We start from the raw sequence: 20,160 nt of genomic DNA on the forward strand, positions 1-20,160 counted from the left end.
TGTGTTCATTCATGATTTGTTTCGTGCTGTAAAGCGGAACAGGTGGTCGGTTCATGTGCCGTTTGCTTGAACTGAGGTTAAATAAACATAAGTCACACAACAGAGTGCCAAAAGAGATTGCGACAGCTCGAGAGACGTTTATGGTCTCACTCCAGTCTAATTAGCATGTAGCTCCATATCACACTGAAGCTCGGGAAGCCTACAAGCTTTGGGCCCTGGCTGGGAGACCTAGGCAAGACCCTGAGCTTGAGAATAAAAAGCTTGCCAATGCCAGATATAAGTATGCTGTTCGTTTTATATCTAGAAATGAGCAAGCCATGAGGGCTGACTCTATGGCCAGTAAAATGATGAGCAACAATATCACTGACTTTTGGAAGGAGGTGAGGTCCCTCAATAACTGTAAATCTTCCCTTCCTTGTACTGTTGAAGGAGTCTCCGGAGAAGATAATGTTGCTGAAATATGGAGACAGCACTATAGCTCCCTCTTTAACTGTTTAAAACATGATCCACATGTGGAGGACTCTGCTATCAGTAATGAATCAGTAAGTATTCTGACACATGAGGTATTTGATGCCATATGGAAATTACCTAACAACAAAGCATGTGGTATGGATTCAATAACTGCAGAGCATCTGAAAAATGCCAACTTATAACACTGTCTGTATATGTCCATCATCATCATTCATATCATCTGCAATACAATGACATGATTTTTGCAGACCTCAAGACAATTATTGGCTAGAATGAAGACAGGAAAATTGAGCCATTTATCCTGTTTCGTTATCCAATCTTAGGCTTGCTCCCCTCCTAGCAATCAACTTTACTGGTTTGATGATCCATGGCATACTACCAGATTCAATGTTATCTATTCTGCTTGCCCCAGTTATTAAGGACAAAGCTGGAAAAGTTGGCTGCCTGGATAATTATAGACCTATAGCATTGGCCAGTATCTTATCCAAGGTAATGGAAATAATCCTCCTTGATAGAGTGAGTGGGTATATCTCTTCCCTGGATAATCAGTTTGGATTTAAGCCAAAACATGGCACAGACATGTGTATTTATGCTCTTAAGGAAATAGTGAATTCGTACAAGGCTAAAAATTCCACTTGTCACTAATAGCGCCTCTGTGGCCCTTTCCGACCGAACACAGCGGGAACCATCACCCGAATATTAGTTCCGCCCGGACTCTTTTCTCACACGGACCCAGTACTTTTCCATCCCAGCTGTGGCTCATCATCCCATTAGTTATTGCCTTTATAGGCGCGGACTTTCTCTTGTTCATTGCGAAGTCTTATCGTTCCCTATGGTCGTAATTCTGAGCGTTTATCTCCGTGTTGGATTTTCTGTGTATGACTCTGGACTGTGTACCCCGTTGACGATTCTTGCTACCTGCCATTGCGACCATTGCCTGTCTATTGAACTGTGTCCCGGATTTCCTACGTTGTTCCTGTTTTCTGGTGATTATTCCTGCCTGTTGACGATTCTTAATAAAGCCTTGCAGATGGATTCGAATGTCTCTGACTCCGTGTTACAGAAGACTTCGCCACCTCAGGATCCAGCGGCTTTAGATCAAGTAGTGACTGAAGTGACACGGCAAGCCTCTCTGTTGACTGTGCATCACCAACAGTTGGATCGGCTGACCACCATGACCGAGGAGTTGGTGCGGTCTATGCGGTCGCTCACACAGGCTGTGCAACAAGACCCCACTGCATCGAATCCTCCCACTGCAGCCCCCACCGCGCCGCCTTCCGCGGCCCTCACCACGGGAATGCACGCACCCCGCTTGGCACTTCCAGAGAAGTATGACGGCTCTCCAGGCAAGTGCAGGGGCTTTCTTATGCAGTGTGCCATCTATGTGAACTCGCTGCCGCCGGGCTCTGTGACAGAGGATGGCAAGGTTTCCCTCGTCTGCACCCTTCTCACCGGTAAGGCCTTGAGCTGGGCAACGGCCTTGTGGGAGGGCCAACAGATGGTTTTCCCGTCATATCAGCACTTTCTCACCAAATTCCGGGAGGTGTTCGATCACGCTGAGGATGGCAAGGAGGCGGAGGAGGAACTATTAAACCTTCGCCAGGGATCTTCCACCGCTGCGGATTACGCTCTCACGTTTCGCACGCTAGCAGCCCAGGCGGGCTGGGAAGGAAAACCCCTAAAGGCCATGTTCCGTCGAGGGCTTCGCACGGACCTGCAGGCTGAGCTCGCTTGTCGGGATGAGAGCAAGACTTTGGAGGAGTATATGGAGATGGCGATCAAACTGGACCATCTGCTCCGCTCTCGCGGGAGTCGCCAACCACGATTACCTCTCACCTCACCCCAGTCTTTGGCTCACGCCCTGGAAGAGCCCATGCAAGTGGGATTTTCCCGCCTCTCTGATGAGGAGCGCGAGAGAAGGATGAGAAATCGTCTATGCCTCTACTGTGGTCAGTCTGGTCACTTCCGAGCTCAATGTTCCGCTCGTCCTCCTAGAACCACCAGCACTCGGGTAAGCCACAATTCCTTGTCACCCTCTCTCTTGTTGGATGTGTGCTTGATCGTCCACGGCCGCCACATCAAGACTAAAGCCTTTATTGACTCAGGGGCGGCCGGTAACTTTATTGACCAAGACTTTGCTAATCGCCATCGCATATCTCTTGTTCCATGTGACCCTCCTATGGCGGTGGCAGCCCTGGATGGAAGACCACTAGGTGCTGGAAAGATCTATCACATCACTGAGGCCATCACACTGATCACCAGCTCCCTGCATACCGAGACCATCCAGCTCCATGTCACCCAATCACCTCACCACGCCATTATTCTTGGCCACCCCTGGCTCACCCTCCACGATCCACTAATTTCCTGGAAGGATCAGGACATCACCCAGTGGTCCCAATCTTGTCTCCAGAGGTGTCTCAAATCCCCACAGAAGAACCATCACGTGGTCCCAGTTCCCCAACCTGAAAGTCAACCCCCGCAGGGCCTTCCCGAGGTTTACTGGGATTTCCAATCTGCATTCAGCAAGTCCCGGGCCACCCTGCTTCCACCTCATCGGGACACGGATTGCGCCATCGAGCTCTTACCTGGAGCCACCCTCCCCAAGGGTCGTGTATACCCCCTGTCTCAACCCGAGACTCTGAGCATGCAGCAATACATCGACGAGGAACTCGCCAAGGGGTTCATCCGACCCTCCACCTCACCTACCTCGGCGGGCTTCTTTTTCGTAAAGAAGAAGGACGGATCCTTGCGTCCCTGCATCGACTACCGAGCCCTCAACGAAATAACAACCAAGTACCGTTATCCCCTACCCTTGGTACCCTCAGCCCTGGAACAACTCCGCACTGCCCGTATCTTTACCAAGCTCGACCTGAGATGCGCCTACAATCTCATTCGCATCCGGGCAGGTGACGAGTGGAAGACGGCCTTCTCCACGACGACTGGCCACTATGAATATCTGGTCATGCCCTTCGGTCTGTCCAACAGTCCCTCTGTCTTTCAGGCCCTTATCAACGATATTTTCCGAGATATGCTCAACAAGTGCGTCATAGTCTACATTGATGACATACTGATCTACTCCGACACCCTGTCCGAACACGTCCAACACGTACGGGCTGTGCTCCAAAGACTAGTCCAGAATCAGCTGTACGCCAAACTCTCTAAGTGTGCCTTCCACCTCTCCACCGTCTCCTTCCTAGGATACATCATCTCTGCTGAGGGAGTCACGATGGATGACAGCAAGGTTTCCGCCGTGCTACACTGGCCCCGTCCCCAAACCGTCAAAGACCTCCAACGTTTCCTGGGGTTTGCCAACTTCTATCGAAGATTCATCCGGGGTTTCAGTCAAGTGGCAGCTCCTCTAACGTCCCTTACTCGCAGTGGAGGTGGATCCAACAAGCTGGCATGGTCTACGCTCTGCGAGAAAGCGTTCCAAGATCTTAAGACTCGTTTCACCTCGGCTCCCATCTTGAAACACCCAGACCCCCGACGTCAGTTCACTGTGGAGGTGGACGCCTCCAGCACAGGTATCGGAGCTATACTGTCACAACGCCAGGGAACCCCAGAGAAATTGTACCCGTGTGCCTACTACTCTCGTAAACTCAATCCCGCGGAACGTAATTATGACGTCGGGGACAGAGAACTGTTGGCCATGAAAGCGGCCCTGGAGGAATGGAGACACTGGTTGGAGGGCTCGACCATACCCTTTCTCATTCTAACCGACCACAAGAACTTGGAGTACTTGAGAACCGCCAGACGTCTCAATGCCCGCCAGGCCAGATGGTTGTTATTCTTCTCCAGGTTTCTCTTCACCATAACCTATCGGCCCGGGTCCAAGAACGGTAAGGCGGACGCACTCTCCCGCCAATACGACTTGTCCCAATCAGACACCTCTCCGTCCACCATCATTCCCATCTCCCAGATCGTCTCCCCCGTGCAATGGGACATCATGGCCGAGATCACTGAGGCCTTAGAAACAGATCCTGCTCCTCCGGAATGCCCTCCTGGACTGACCTACGTCCCCGTTCCCCTACGGCATCGCGTACTGACACTGATCCACGAAAATCCCAGCGCCGGCCACCCCGGCATCCAGGCGACCAGGGAACTCGTTCTCAATAAGTTCTGGTGGCCTTCCATGACTCAACAGATTCTAACCTTCGTCAAGGAGTGTGTCACATGCAACCAAACCAAATCCCTACGCCAGCGCCCTGCCGGTCTGCTCCAGCCTCTCCCCATCCCAGAGAGACCATGGTCCCACCTGGCCGTCGACTTCATGACCGACTTGCCACCTTCTCACCACAACACCGTGATTCTCACCATCATTGACCGGTTCTCCAAGTCATGCCGCCTTATTCCGCTTCCCAAACTTCCCACTGCATGGGAGACTGCTCAAGCCTTGCTCAACCAGGTCTTTAGATTTTATGGTTTGCCCGAAGACATAGTCTCGGATCGAGGACCCCAATTCACGTCCCATGTGTGGAGGTCCCTCTGGTCTCAGTTAAATGTCAACGTCAGCCTCACGTCAGGGTACCACCCGCAATCCAATGGTCAAGTGGAGAGGCTGAATCAGGAACTCTCCCGCTTCCTACGAGCTTACTGTCACCTCCATCAGGAGGACTGGAGCGAATACCTCATGTGGGCTGAATACGCCCAGAATTCCCTAAGGAAGCCCTCCACCCAACTTACCCCATTCCAATGTGTGTTAGGCTTCCAACCTCCACTATTCCCGTGGTCCGGGGAACCTACTAACCTCCCCGCAGTGGACACCTGGCTACGGAGGAGCGAAGCTACCTGGGATCTAGCACACACCAACCTACGACAGGCAATCCAACGCGTTACCCGCCAAGCCAATCGCCTCCGGAGAGCCGCTCCCCCATACCAGGTCGGACAGTGGGTCTGGCTCTCCACCCGGGACCTGAGACTCCGACTCCCCTGCAGAAAGCTTAGCCCAAGGTACGTGGGTCCGTTCAAAATCCTCAGACAAATCACTCCTGTGTCTTTCCGTTTAGATCTCCCATCTCATTACCGCATCTCACCCACTTTTCATGTTTCCCTGCTCAAGCCCGCTGTGGAACCGGGAGGAGAGGGGGACCAGGACGAGGCCGCTCCGGCAGAGACTCCTCCCCTAATGGACGCAGAGGAGAGCATTTATCAGATCAACCAGATCTTGGACTCTCGGCGCCGAGGCGGGGTTCTCCAGTATCTCGTGGACTGGGAGGGATACGGCCCCGAGGAGCGGTCTTGGGTCAATTCTAAGGACATGCTCGACCCCCAACTTACTGCTACATTCCATCGGGAACACCCGGAGAAACCCGCTCCTCGTCCTCGTGGTAGACCTCGGCGCCGAGGAGGAGCTCACGTCGGGAGCCGTTCGCAGGGGAGGGGCTCTGTCACTAATAGCGCCTCTGTGGCCCTTTCCGACCGAACACAGCGGGAACCATCACCCGAATATTAGTTCCGCCCGGACTCTTTTCTCACACGGACCCAGTACTTTTCCATCCCAGCTGTGGCTCATCATCCCATTAGTTATTGCCTTTATAGGCGCGGACTTTCTCTTGTTCATTGCGAAGTCTTATCGTTCCCTATGGTCGTAATTCTGAGCGTTTATCTCCGTGTTGGATTTTCTGTGTATGACTCTGGACTGTGTACCCCGTTGACGATTCTTGCTACCTGCCATTGCGACCATTGCCTGTCTATTGAACTGTGTCCCGGATTTCCTACGTTGTTCCTGTTTTCTGGTGATTATTCCTGCCTGTTGACGATTCTTAATAAAGCCTTGCAGATGGATTCGAATGTCTCTGACTCCGTGTTACACCACTATTCTCATGTGTTTTATTGATGCCTCCAAAGCATTTGATCGAGTGAATCACAAACAGCTTTTTATTAAGCTAAAGCAAAGGGGAGTGCCTGGGTATACTGTGAGGGTTCTTGCCTATTGGTATGCCCATGTTACGCTGCCAAGCTAAATGGGAACAGTGTTTGTGCTGTTTTGTGCGTTGTGTTTCTGTTTCCTCTATAGGTCACGTGACGTCTCGCCGATTGCTGATTGTGGGCGGCGCAACTGCTTTAAAAATGCCTTTGTTGCCATCCGCTCTCTCTCTGACTCTCACTTCCGATCCGCTTCAGGTGGCAGACGGAGCGGAGCTCCGAGGTGTCCCGTGTGTTTGGCTCGTTATGCCTCTTCATGGAGTTCCCCGTGTCGAATTGATGATCGTGTTTTCCTATAAGCACGTTCCTGGCGTGGAACTCATGTTTGTTAGATTTAGTTTATAACATTATTTTAAAGCTGGTGGTAATTGGTGTTGGGTTTTCACGTTATTTAGTTTAGGTTTAGTTAGGGCAGCAGTTAGAGAACCCGGAAGACTCACGGAGAACATTGTCTTTGATTTTCGAACGGGAGGTAGGCAAGTGATATTTCTCCGGTAGACATGTGTGCGCAGGGTTTTCTTTCTGTCTGTTTTTGTGTTTTTTTTACCACCATGCTTTGTTTATGACAAATTATTTATCATTTAAATTATTTATAAATAAATAATTTATGCACCGTCACTGAATCTCTGTGGTCTTTATATGTTATGATGTTCCATTTTAATTAATTTAATGGGCTCGTAACAGCCCACCAGCAGATGCATATCAAATGGGGGGGTAGCATATCTGCCCCCTTTAGAGTGTCCAATGGTGTTAAGCAGGGAGGAATTTTGTCCCCTGTCTTATTTAATTTATATATGGATGAACTGTCAAGGAGACTTAATGGTTGCAACACTGGCTGTATGATTGGTGGCATGCTGGTGAATCATCTTATGTATGCAGATGACCTTGTTACTTTTAGTCCGAGTAGTGCTGGGCAGCAGGATCTTCTTAATATATGCTCTGACTATGGGGTGGAATTTGATATAAAATACAATTCCAGCAAAAGTGCTGTTTTAATATGCAGAACGAAACAGGATAAATGGCTCAATTTTCCTGTGTTCATTCTAACCAATAATTGTCTTGAGGTCTGCAAAAAGATTAAATACCTTGGTCATTGTATTGCAGATGATATGAATGATGATGATGGACATATACAGACAGTGTTATAAGTTATATGCACAGGCAAACACCATAGCACGTAAGTTTAGTTACTTGATTTTGTATTGATTCAAAACGGCGAATTTCGCTGAAAAGCAACTAGTTTGCAGGCATGAATAACCCAGTACCACTGTTACCAGTGAAATTAAATCATTAAATTCCCACTCCGATGAAAATCATGTTTTTCTAGGTGTTAACATGTTCTTGTGGCATTTTTCTGATGTTAGAGGACATATATTGAGAAAAATAAGCTCAAAGTTGTATTTCTGAGTATTTCTGCATTCAAATGGCTGTGAATCAGTAGCAGGCGCTAAAATGCCAGCTAAAATAGACTGGAGTTGTGACGTAGTAACTCCACTGGGTGGGGCCACAAGCTCATACTCCCCTCCGCCCCGCCCGCTCAGGTTCTGAGGAGTAGAGAAGACGATGGCGGATCAACACCTATGTGCGGTAGCGGGTTGCAATACTAACTGTACGTTCACACCGCCGCCGACTTGAGCGGCAAAGAAGCTCTGGCCGCCCTGTCAAGGACGCTTGTCAAAAAGTACGAGGAAGCTTGTTGACGCTTTGGCCGCTCTGAAGTAGCAGCATTCTATGTTCGATCATGGGAGAAGAGAAGTGCCACACCATGAAAAGTAAACAGAATAAACAAGCAATACATTGACACTAGAAACCTTTTATAATGACAGCATTTGTATAACCGTTTTGGTCACATTATTATTTATTATTATTAGTGAGTGCGCGCGCGCGGCCGGGGCTCTCTCTCTCTCTCTCTCCTCGTTCTTATATGCCCTGTCAAGCGCGCCCTGTTAAACTGGCAGGACTTAAAAACACATAATGATAAGCTTTCACTCTGTGATGGTTAAACTGCAATTAATCCGATAATGATAGGAAACCCAGCAACGGCGATGATCAGCTTCTCCTCCGTTTTCTCAGAAGCTCAAGTCGGCGCCGGCGGGTGTGAACGTACAGAGGAGAGGAGGGGGAGGGTCGTCTCCGTGCCAACGGCTCCGCCCACAACGCAGAGGCGAATTGCTAATGAGCTACTGCCGCTCTGCTGAAGCGAAGTCCCAGAAAACGGCACAGGTTTTGTGATTTTGGCTAAAAACGGCATAATCATCATTTAAAGACCACTGAGAATGTTTAAAAATAGCTCGAAATATGATCGGAGTGGGACTTTAAATCAAAATCCATCCTTGCAGTGCAGAGGTGACACAATAGCGGCATTAATATATTTACACTCCATTTACAATTGCATAAATAAAGCTATGAGATTATTTTTTATTTAAATATGAAATTATTTCTAATTTTATCGTTTTATAGGCGGGGTAGGCAGGTTTTTTCGAAAAAACTTTTTCCCAAATTTGTTTAAACTGTCTTTATATACCAATACATAATTAAAATGTAAGTACTCTGAAAAAGAGAGTATAAAAATTGAGTGTCTCTGTAGTCCTCTCAGGGCGCAATAAACACTTCGGAACGAATGAAATGATTAGCTGGGCGACTGTCACTCTCCCTCGCTACCAATGGCTACCACCCCTGCCGCTACAGGAGCTGCCCACATGCGCGCTCCCGTTTGACTCGAGGAGGGGAAGAGGCACGGAAGCTAGGAAGAATCGATAGTGAGTACTAACAGCCATGTTAGTTGTTTATATTCATAATGATAAAGTTAGGTATTTTATTACATGAGATTCTGACATGATGTCACTACATGCACTGCGCAGTTTGTGCTCCTCTCCGCTCGGCGCTGGCAAACGCGTCTGTGGCAAGGGGGGCGAAGTCTGTGACGGGAGAAAGGATCGGGAGACAGGTGCGGCGTAAGTGGGTCAAGTGCAAATGACAAACACCTGTGTCTTGTTTCAGTGATTGGCGTAAGGGACGGGAAACCTCATTCATGGAGAGATACACGCGGAGATCTGTGGGCTGATAGTGAGAGTGAGAGTGAGAGTGCGAGTAGAGCGAGGACGCGATCGCTGATTACATTGGACTTTGGACTTTGCTCTTTGCTGCTACAGCGCTGTGTGCGCGACTTTTTGTTGTTGTTTTCTTTTTCTCCATTTATAAATAAACACGCCCACAGCTCCGGAAGCCGACCCTGTCCTCTTCCTTCCTTGAATTTGAATTTTGTTACAGCCGCAGCGTCCTCCAGCTGAGCGGTCGGCATCGCGCGTTCATATGTTTTGGGGGCGTGGCTTTGGAAGGAGCTCAGAAGGGAGGGGGTGGGAGTGAATGGAATAAGTAGCTGTGTTTATTGCAGTCCTGAGAGGACTACAGACACTCGATTTTATACTTTCTTTTTCAGAGTACTTACATTTTAATTATGTATTGGTATATAAAGACAGTTTAAACAAATTTGGTAAAAAGTTTTTTTTTCGAAAAAACCTGCCCTGCCTTTAATTAAAGGGTACTTTAAATATGAAACTAAAACCACCAGTAGGTGGCGGCAAGTCAAATCGTAAATGATTCGTTGAAAACGCGGATTTCAGTCAAAAAAATCATGGCTGTCTGTTGCATGGAGACTCTGCTACGGTTTCATTTTGAAATTCTCGTCGGCGAAATAAAGGGAAAACAAACAATATTGACAATATTGTGTTTAAAAAGTAACTCACAATGTTAACTTAATTTAACTGTTTAAATATATCACATTTGCAACTGTGCACGGGAAAACGGCACTCTTGCTCATGTAATATTCTAATTTATAACATAATATATATATACAAGACAAAAACTAATTTAGGGGCCTATAACTGCACACATCACGCAGTGATGAAAATGATAGAAAGATAGAATAATAATAAATAATCCGTACAGCACGCTAATTAGATAGACGTATCTAAATGCTTTCCAAATTAAAACTAAGTCAAAGAGTCATCTAAAATGTAAGACCTTTCATAAGTAAAAATAAGACTTTAAGACTTTTTATGGCCTTACATTTTATTACATTTTACCAGACTTTATAAGGATCCGCAGGAACCCTGTATATATATTTTCAGTTTGAAACTAGCATTTTAAGCTAAAATATTTTTAGGATATAATAATTCAGTATATTTTAAACTATGATATTTTAGTAAATCATATATAGAATATTGAGAACATGGATCTGAGCGTCATACCTCTCCAAACAATGTACCAGGTAGCAGGTTTGCTATCTCATCCCCATTCTCCCTTAGAACCTGAAAAATAGAGCAAATGAGTTCAGAAAACCTTGTACTTCAAAACTTACTAAATCATTGTCCTCAGAGACTTATGTTAGGCATACCTGTAGATGGCCATGCTTAACGTAATACATATTTTGATTAATTTGTCCAGTTTCAGCCAGAATTTGTCCAGGACTGTACATGTAGGTTTTTAATTTCAGCGACAAAGCCCCTTTAAAGCCTGGATCTGTGTCTCTGAACAACTTGGCCTAGAAAGATGGATAACCACTTTATGATATACATAAAAAGTCTTTGTAATTGTATCAACAGTTAATCAAAAACATTATTATTATGTGCCATTATGGCCTGAGACAATTTATTAATTACTCACCTTTTTAATCAGAGATTTGTGGCACCAACTTGAAACATCTGTACGCAGGACAAATGGGAGATCATCCAGGAGTCCTTGAATGACACGACCCCTGTGGTGGTACCAAAGATCGTAATAATAGTCGTGCACCCACGTCTGGATATTCTCTGGCAATTCCATATGTCTCTTTGATTAAAAGGGGAAAATAAAGATAAAATTACTAGTAGAAATGACAGATGAAAGTCTAAAATCTTCTTATTACAAACCATATAGTGATGAACAGCCTTCATTCTATTGTAGAATCTTCCTCTTTGTGCCATCATGTTGCTTATAACCGAGCTCATATCAGACATGCTGATTCCAAAGGCAAGAAATCCAACCACCATCGCAAGTGATGCAACTGTGGCCTCTTCCAAATTTGTGGCATGTATATCTCCAAAGCTGTTCAATATATTTAATGAGACAATATGATGAAATAATGTCTTTTAACGAGAAAAGACACAATACTCGAGGTTAACAGTTAATCCTGGGTATTCATAAGCTGCTGATTCACACTGCACATTCCTAAACCCTGGGTTTAAGTCCTTATTTTCATATTTGCTGTGTCAGTGTTACTGACTGGACAAACGCAGCACGTGACCTGTTTAAAGGCTCTAGCATTGCGTGTACTCATATTACACATTGCTGACTGTAATATCAAGGGAGGTTTTTAAAGTCTTATAAAAGTAAGAATGAAACGGTCTCTTCTTCACTCGTTTCTTCACGCGTTTTCCATCGCCATTTGACATTTTTCCTATCATATGCAGAAACGACTGTTTATATACATTGCAGTGTTTCCATGACTGCCCAAAGCGTGTGAATATAAGACACGCGATTCGTTGTCGGTTGCTAAGCATCTAGTTACATTCTGACACCGCATCGTTTCACACTGTACAAGTTTGGCACCGCAATGCGGAGTTAACACCGCTAACCCAACAGCTAAATTACGAATGTGAAACGCTCCTTCACCCAGGGTTAAAAGCGGTGTTTAGAACAACGATAACGTTAAAGTTAAGCGCCGTGTCAAAATCCCTTTTATGTTAATATGAGAAGTATAAAAATATTTTTGGTTCATTATGAAGATGTGGCGGGACAGAGTAGACTGTGTTGGGCTGCCAGAGTTTATGTATTTAATTGGAAACACTGCATTCTGTGGAAGATAATGCACATTACGTGGGGCACATGAGCATTTTAAGAATGCATTTTAATTTTTTCCTTATATTGCATTTCGTGATTCATGTCCTTTACATCATTGTTCTGAACTGGTTTGCCCATGGAACCCATATTAAACTGTGACCCACCGATCCTGATGAACAGAATGAACATAAAACCTGCATGCAAATCCCAGCAATCACACGAAGTAGGCTACCAGTTACATGATTTTTTTGTACTTCACTTTTATTTTATTTCATTTCATTTCATGACGTACTAATTGACAACGCAACTACGGCGTTGCATGCTCACAATTTTTTATTTATTTTTTATATATTAACGAAAAGTCTATTTCCATTTTTTTAAAGAAAGTATATTTAAAGATTTTTTTTTTTTAAATCAATTTCTTGTAGAACTTTTCACATTACATTAAAGGGATTGTTCACCCAAACGTGAAAATTTCTAAACGATAAGTGGTGACAGAATTAGTTTTTGGGTTAAATTGATTTGAGGAGTAAATGTGTGAATGGTCATGAAAATAATGTCACAAATTTATTTCTTTTAAAAAGATGCATAAATCTTCCCTATAATACTTGCATCTGTGTTTCATATCACTGCTTTGAATATCTTGTTTATAAGGATGATATGATTTACAACTGATTCTTTTTAAAAAGCTAAGGAAAAACTATTTTAGAAAATATATAAGATAATTCAATAAAGGTCAAATACTGTAGCACACTGTACATAGCAAATAACAATGACAATTCTCACCCTATGGAGCACAGTGTAACGGTTGACCAGTAAACCGATGTAGCATAGAACTCCATGTCTGTAACCCCTGTCGTATTGGCTGAAACTGTAGGAAAAAAACATGGCATTTAAATATCATCATCCAGAAACATGTCACAGGGAGATTTAAAAGGGACCCATTATGCCCCTTTTTACAATATAAGTCTCAGGTGTCCCTAGAATGTGTCTGTGAAGTTTCAGCTCAAAATACAGCCACAGATCATTTATCATACCATGTTGTAAATTCCCATTTTTGAGTAAAAAAAAAAAAAAAAAAGAGTAATATATTTTAAGATATTTAATATACGGGTAATGATGAGGTGAGCGCCAGTATTCGCTGCCACGCCTCTCGTTCATGCCCGCTCCGATCAAACGGACAGGGCGACGCTACCGAGAGCAGAGTTAGTCACGTGAATCATGCCAGTTTTTTTTTTTTCTTATCTCGGTTGTTTTGTCATATGTTATGCTGCCATATTACTCCATTAATCAGGCATGTGATTGGCTAAGGACAAAAAAGCAGGAAAATATACTGAGACCCCCCCCCATACAACTTATTTTTCTTTAATTTATTTTACAGCTAGATGTGCAACATGCAACTTTTTTTGTACAGTATGACAAATGACAACTTATTTGGTGGATGTGTAACAGTGGGAATCAAAAGCAAGTGTCTTGTCCACTGCTCCATCACCACCTCTCTCTATAACAACAACCATAACAAAAAAAAATATTTTAACTTATTTTTGTTTTACATTTTAAAAGAGAGAGTTAGTAGATTAACATGGGAGGATTTGAACTTGAAAAACGGAGTGTACTGACGTCTTTCCGTGGTTAAAACAACATTCCTTCTTATGTTTGTTCATGTTTATTTGAGGCTATAAATTAACTAGAAGGAAGAGATGATCGGTTCATGAGCAGCTTTAACTGATGCTCTACAGCGATCTGTCACGACACATTAAAGAGCCACAAAACGGTATTTATTGTTTAAATTTCTTTTAAAAAATGACCAAATTTGAAAGGTGAGACTTTGATTAATATGTTTAATATCAAACGTAACCGAAAAGTAACCTGGTCTGTCCTGTCTGTCAGCGTGTTGTCAGTCTTCTCTCTGCTCCGCAATGTATTTTTCACTGAGTGAGAACATGGTGTGGCGTGAGAACGGCGTAGCTTGTCGGACAAAGCGACAGTAACTAAGGGGGGCGGGTCTTTGCGAACGGTCAGTTGAGCAGGTGAACAAGCTGAACGCAAATACGTCCTTGTTGATACTTGGAAAGGAAGGAAAAATGCATCTCTTTGCCATCTGTAACCATGGTGACGTGCCGCCCGGTGACGCCCCAATTAATCACATCCCTGATTAATTGATGCTATAAATATATTTCCAGGCTTATTACTCCTTATTGGTGTAACCCATAATATATTAACGTCACACTGGTAAAAATAGATGATATCTCTAAATTTAAACATTGTTGGAAACATTTGGGATAATGTTAGTACACAAGTCAACAAAAAATATAACATTGTTCTAGTGGTTTCTGGATATTTTAATCCAAAGATCTTACATATAGTGCCTTTAAAGGAACACGGCGACTTTTTGCAGGGATGCAAACACATGTATGGTCAAAAAAGAGAGAGGTTATCGAAGCCCTCGCCCCACGGCAAATATCCAGATACTTACATAATTGTGATGAATTTAATCCTTTGTAAGTGATCATTTTGCGGTGTAAGATTACAGTTAACACCTTTAAATATTATGTATTATGTATTTTTATTAAATTTAGTGAGTGTATAAATCAGCAGCAAAAAGTAATTCTTGAAAAAATCTGCACAGTAATTTTATCAAATCTAAACATGTTAATAAAAGCTAGGGCTGAACGATATTCTGTTTTAACATCGACATCGCGATGTGCGAATGAGCGATAGTCACATCGCCGGAACATGCGATGTGAAGGGTAACGTTACGTTAGTAGCACCCATAGTGTAAGAGAACGGTAGCACCAGGGTAGCACACACAGTAAACACAAGTTTGTTGTATGGCTTTTTGCTGGGGTGACATACGCGTTCCGCGTGCCTGCACAGTGAGGATCTGACAGGAACGCGCTCACCGCTCACAGCCAACATTCACTGGCAATCCTATAGCTAAAAATGCGCGACGAAGAGGATCCGCCGCAAAAAAGTCAAAATCAGCTATTTGGGACTAGCCTATTTCGTCTACAAAAAGGAGGATGTTGACCAAAAAGAGGTAGGCTACATTGCTGGAGTGTTATAAAGTTGTGGATGGTTGTCTTTTAAAAAAAAGTCGTTTCGTGTTCGCATTTATGAGGGAAAAAAACAATGTTACGTGACATTACGGACTCGTCACGCGGTCGTTATGAAAGCGGCACTAAAAGACTGCTTGGTAACACTTTATAATAACTACACACTATTAATCATTAGTTAAGCATTAGAAAACAGTTAATTCATCATTTATAAAGCATTAATAGACATTAATAAGCAATTTATAAATACAGCTATAAATGCTTTATACTTGATTTAAAAGCATATCTATAATGTGTTTAATAATTGTATTTTCATACTTTATTAATGATCAATTTATCATTTCTAAATGAAGTATTGCATTATTTACACACCAGTTATTTAAGAGTTGTCAGTGGTTCATAAGATCACTTAGAAATTGTAAGTAAATGATTAATAAACTATTTAAATGTACATTCATATATCTTATTATTCAGACATATGGTAATAGTTACTTAGTGTGTTAATAAATGCTTTAGTAACATGTATTTCTACTGTAATTCAGGGTTAATTCAGGTAGTTATAAAACATTTAGTAGTTGTTAGTTAACTATTTTTGTGAGCTAATCTAAAGTGAGGACTAGGTATGCCTTGTAAAGCATTTATAAAGGAGATTTAAAGGCTGTTAATATGTATATGTTCTATATCACTGTGTGTGTTTGTTTCCTTTTTCTGTTTAGAAGATAACTGAGTCTTTAAATCTCCTTTATACATGCTTTACAAGGCATAACTAGTCCTCACTTTAGATGAGCTCACAAAAATAGTTAACTGACCACTACTAAATGCTTTATAACTACCTGAATTTACTACATTTACTTACAATTTCTAAGTGATCTTATGAATCAGCTGGCAACTCCTAAATAACTGCTTTGTAAATAATGCTATACTTCATTTAGAAATGATAAATTGATCATTAATAAAGTATGACAATACAATTATTAAACACATTATAGATACGCTTTTAAATCAAGAATAAAGCATTTATAGCTGTATTTATATACTGCTTATTAATGTTTATTAATGCTTTATAAATGATGAATTAACTGTTTACTAATGCTTAATTAATGATTAATAGTGTGCAGTTATTATAAAGTGTTACCGACTGCTTTAAAACTTTCACAGAGACCTCAAACAGAAAGCACAAAGCCTTTCTTTAAAACGAATTTCGTTTTGTATTAATTGTATCTTATTTTTAATCAGTATTTCATTAAAATACTGAACTGGAGATTAAGCTATCATCCATGAACCGAAACTCAGCATAAAAGGTAGCCTACTCACCTCACACAACGAAAAATAACAATAATAATAATAAAAAAAAAAGAAATATAACTATTATCTACAGAAGAACCATTAAAAAAAATAAAAAATTAATCTGTATGAAAAGTGCATTTCTCCCGATCACTGCTGTGAAGATCGCGAGTCAGTAGGCTATTGTCAACTTCATCTTTACAGAAAACACTTGTTTATTAATAAACAATTAAAATGTTTCATTATAATATTTTACATACTATTAATCATTACTTTTGCTGGTTCTAGGTGCCGTTTACATGAACGCGTCACTGAATCAGCACAGAAAACATAATTTTTCGGGTCCTAGAACCTGAAGAACGTTAGGTCCTGTGTAGAACGTTCACGAATTCTGAGAGAAATATGTTTCTGGAATAAAATATTAAGTGGCCTTTTTGTCACTTGTAATGAAGCTTGCTTATTAGTGAAATTATTAATAACATGGAATGGTAATTATTGACTTTAGCCTGGATTGATGGCTCGCAATATCGCGATATATATCGTTGGGAAAAAAATATCGCAATGTAATTTTTTTTCCAATATCGTGCAGCCCTAATAAAAGCAAATTACTATTAGCACTCTTATAAAATTAAATCAGGCAATCATACATTTCACAATTTTATATTTATAAATGAATGTCAAGAATTCAGAAGTGTGTATATTTATATAGCCTACACTACACTACACAGAAATAACACAATTAAATTATGCTTATTTTAAATGTATTGTGCAGGCTAGGTATACAAAAATATAGGCTTTTAATAATCTTTCAGTGCGCAAAACCATGAAAATATGAAACGCTTCAAAACAGAGCGCACAAAGCGCGTATGCGCATCGCGGGTGCAGAATGATATGCTCAAAGCAACATGGAGTCACAGTGTGCAGCGCTGCGCTGCACAAGTGCGCATTTAAAAGTTCACGGCACAAAGCGAAGAAATGTCGAGCGCACAAATCCTAGTGTCTATCTGTCCAACAGTTTATTGATCATTTGTTTCTTCACAGTTTTAAATTCCAGTTATTGTGCATTTGATGCGATTTAGTCCTTGCTACCGTGTGCCTGTTAGATCACACATCACGAGTCGTTTAAAAACAGCAACAAACTCCAACAAAATAAAGTCATTTTATGCAAATCCACAGCCTTTTCTCTACAGATCAACCATTATAATGTGAATATCATATTGGAGAGAGTTTTACCGTGCATGTATGCTGCTGTAACCGGAAGAGGCGCGCGCGCTGTTTGAATACTGAATGGAGAATGATTGACAGCCGCAGAGGAGGGAAAACGAGTTTTCGTAAACTTTAATGATGTAAATAGACTTCTGTCCCTCACATTAAGCTATGAAATAGGCTTCAGATGAATTTGTAAGCCAAACTGACGTGAAAAAAGCGGGAGGCGCCGAAAAGCGCGCTGTTTGCATCCCTGTTTTTGGGACTTTAGCTTATTCACCGTATCCCCCAGAGTTAGATAAGTCCATACATACCCTTTTCATCTCTGTGCGTGCCGTAACTCTGTCTGACGCACCCACCACTAGCCTAGCTTAGCAAAAGACTGGAGGTCGAAGCACTTACTCCAACTCTGAGCGAACTCTCTGCTCCTCACCACGGGGCTTCTCAGGCGCTGCGGGCAAATCACTCCGCCCAAGTAGCAGTGCTTCGCCTTCTGAGAATATAGTTCCCAGTATGTATACAGTTAGAAGATGGCTGTGTCTCATGTGACCTTGTTATTTGTACACGCTGTGACTATAAAAATCACAACATGTAAATAGGAAAATGTTGGCGTTATTTTGTCACTTATTGGGAGCAGTATGCTAGCTGGAGCCATTTACCTCCAGTCTTTGTGCTAAGCTAGGCTAGTGGTGGGTGCGTCAGACAGAGTTACGGCACGCACAGAGATGAAAAGAGTATATATGGACTTATCTAACTCTGGGGGATACGGTGAATAAGCTAAAAGTCCCAAAAAGTCGGTGTGTTCCTTTAACATGGTGAAAAGGGGTAAGGTAAGAACTCATGTGAAATGTGCTTTTTTGAATTTGCCTAATAATTACATTTAATCAATTTTCAACAAAAATCTTCCATAGTGCAGTTTTAGTTTTTTGGCTCCCCTCTAAAAAAAGAATGGCCTTTTTAGATGTTATTGGGAATGGAATGGAATGGGAAAAAACCCTTACAGTCTGGTAGCAGCTGCAACCAGTTCTCCTGTTTGGGGCAATACCTGACATGACCATCATAAGTTGCATCACATGCCTGATGAAACCTGAAGGAACAAGACAACATTACTTTTTAGCTGTGCAATGTTTTCTTTGAGATATCTTGGAATCAAAAATAACAAACCATTGCCATTGTTCTGTTCTAACATTAAAAAAGAAAGAGAGAGAGAGAATACTGCATTATTGATAAAGAAAAGTAAACAGTTCTAGGCCAATATCTTTGGATAAATCAAACAATGATGAAAAGGACCCTTTCAAGAGTAGAATATTTGTTCATTTATCAGGCTTACCAAAGGCAGGCTGAGGTCTGTATACACAGGACCATAATGGAAAATGATTTGAAAATCGTCAGATGAAGTTTGTTGGTGTCTGGTTCCTTACTGAACGAGGCTAGAAACAAACACAAAACATTAACAGGTGAATATATCTGAATTGCATGATAAATTATATAAAGTATATAAATAAATAACTTACATATCATGCCAAACAATCTGAACACTCTCAGACATCTATTTGCATTCATAAACCTCAGCCCTGAGGTAGCTATTTTGATTGTTTCAAGGGGTAAAACAGACAAGAGATCCAATAAAAACCAAGTCCTGAGGTATTTTTTCCGGGCTCTTTTGGGGTCTGTTATAACCACTCCATGGATTTCATATCCAATGTAAAACCGTGAAATGATGTTAAGGACGAAGATCAAATCAAGACAGTATCTCGTGAAGATGAGTCCTGTGACAGTAGAGTTGAAAAACAGCTGAAAAAATGAATTAAAAACAAATTAGTTGTTATTTCAGATACATTAGATTAGAACTAATTAACTAAGAATGAGTCACTGCTCTCTGTGTCACCAAGCCATTGAGACATAGTGTAGACCTATTCTTATTGAATGGGTGTGTCTAATATAGGAGTTATATACCAGATATTTTTTATTTCAGTAGTCTCTACCGATTCATAATTTTCTTGTGACGTCACACCCTTACAGGAATGCCACCTGGACGTACACCCAGTTGTGAGACTAGGATGGACGTTAAATGTGCCTGCATAGAATTAATACCTGTTGCACCATCTAGGCCTAGCGCACATCTGAGACTAAATCTTATGGTAAGGTAGGTGCAAAGTGAAAAGCTAACTGTTGTTCTGAGCTAACATAAAATTTCTGTATGTAATTATGTTATGTATATTAAATATCTGAGATTATTAGCAGAAATTGTATCCCATGCATCGTCTTGCTTGGAGGGAACAGCATAAATGAAAATATTATTTCATATTGACTCATTTTTGATACATCATAATGTAGAATTTTTTATTTTTTTTACTGTGGCCTATATAGATTATTATATTAGGTTATTATATTTTAA

General features: G+C 42.1%; 1 protein-coding gene across 1 annotated transcript in view; it reads right to left on the reverse strand.

Annotated features, from left to right (window-relative positions):
* Nucleotides 1-20,160, reverse strand: part of cngk (cyclic nucleotide-gated potassium channel) — a gene marked incomplete at both ends in the record, with an annotated part of 109,638 nt that overhangs the window by 66,261 nt on the left and 23,217 nt on the right. The window contains 8 exons of the mRNA XM_084387755.1: nt 10,647-10,706; nt 10,793-10,939; nt 11,062-11,226; nt 11,307-11,481; nt 13,003-13,087; nt 18,764-18,849; nt 19,093-19,192; nt 19,277-19,556. Coding sequence (XP_084243881.1) covers nt 10,647-10,706; nt 10,793-10,939; nt 11,062-11,226; nt 11,307-11,481; nt 13,003-13,087; nt 18,764-18,849; nt 19,093-19,192; nt 19,277-19,556 — 1,098 coding nt within the window. The remainder of the gene's footprint in view (nt 1-10,646; nt 10,707-10,792; nt 10,940-11,061; nt 11,227-11,306; nt 11,482-13,002; nt 13,088-18,763; nt 18,850-19,092; nt 19,193-19,276; nt 19,557-20,160) is intronic.

This window comes from Rutilus rutilus (assembly GCF_951802725.1).
Source record: "Rutilus rutilus genome assembly, chromosome: 18".
Lineage (NCBI taxonomy): Eukaryota > Metazoa > Chordata > Actinopteri > Cypriniformes > Leuciscidae > Rutilus > Rutilus rutilus.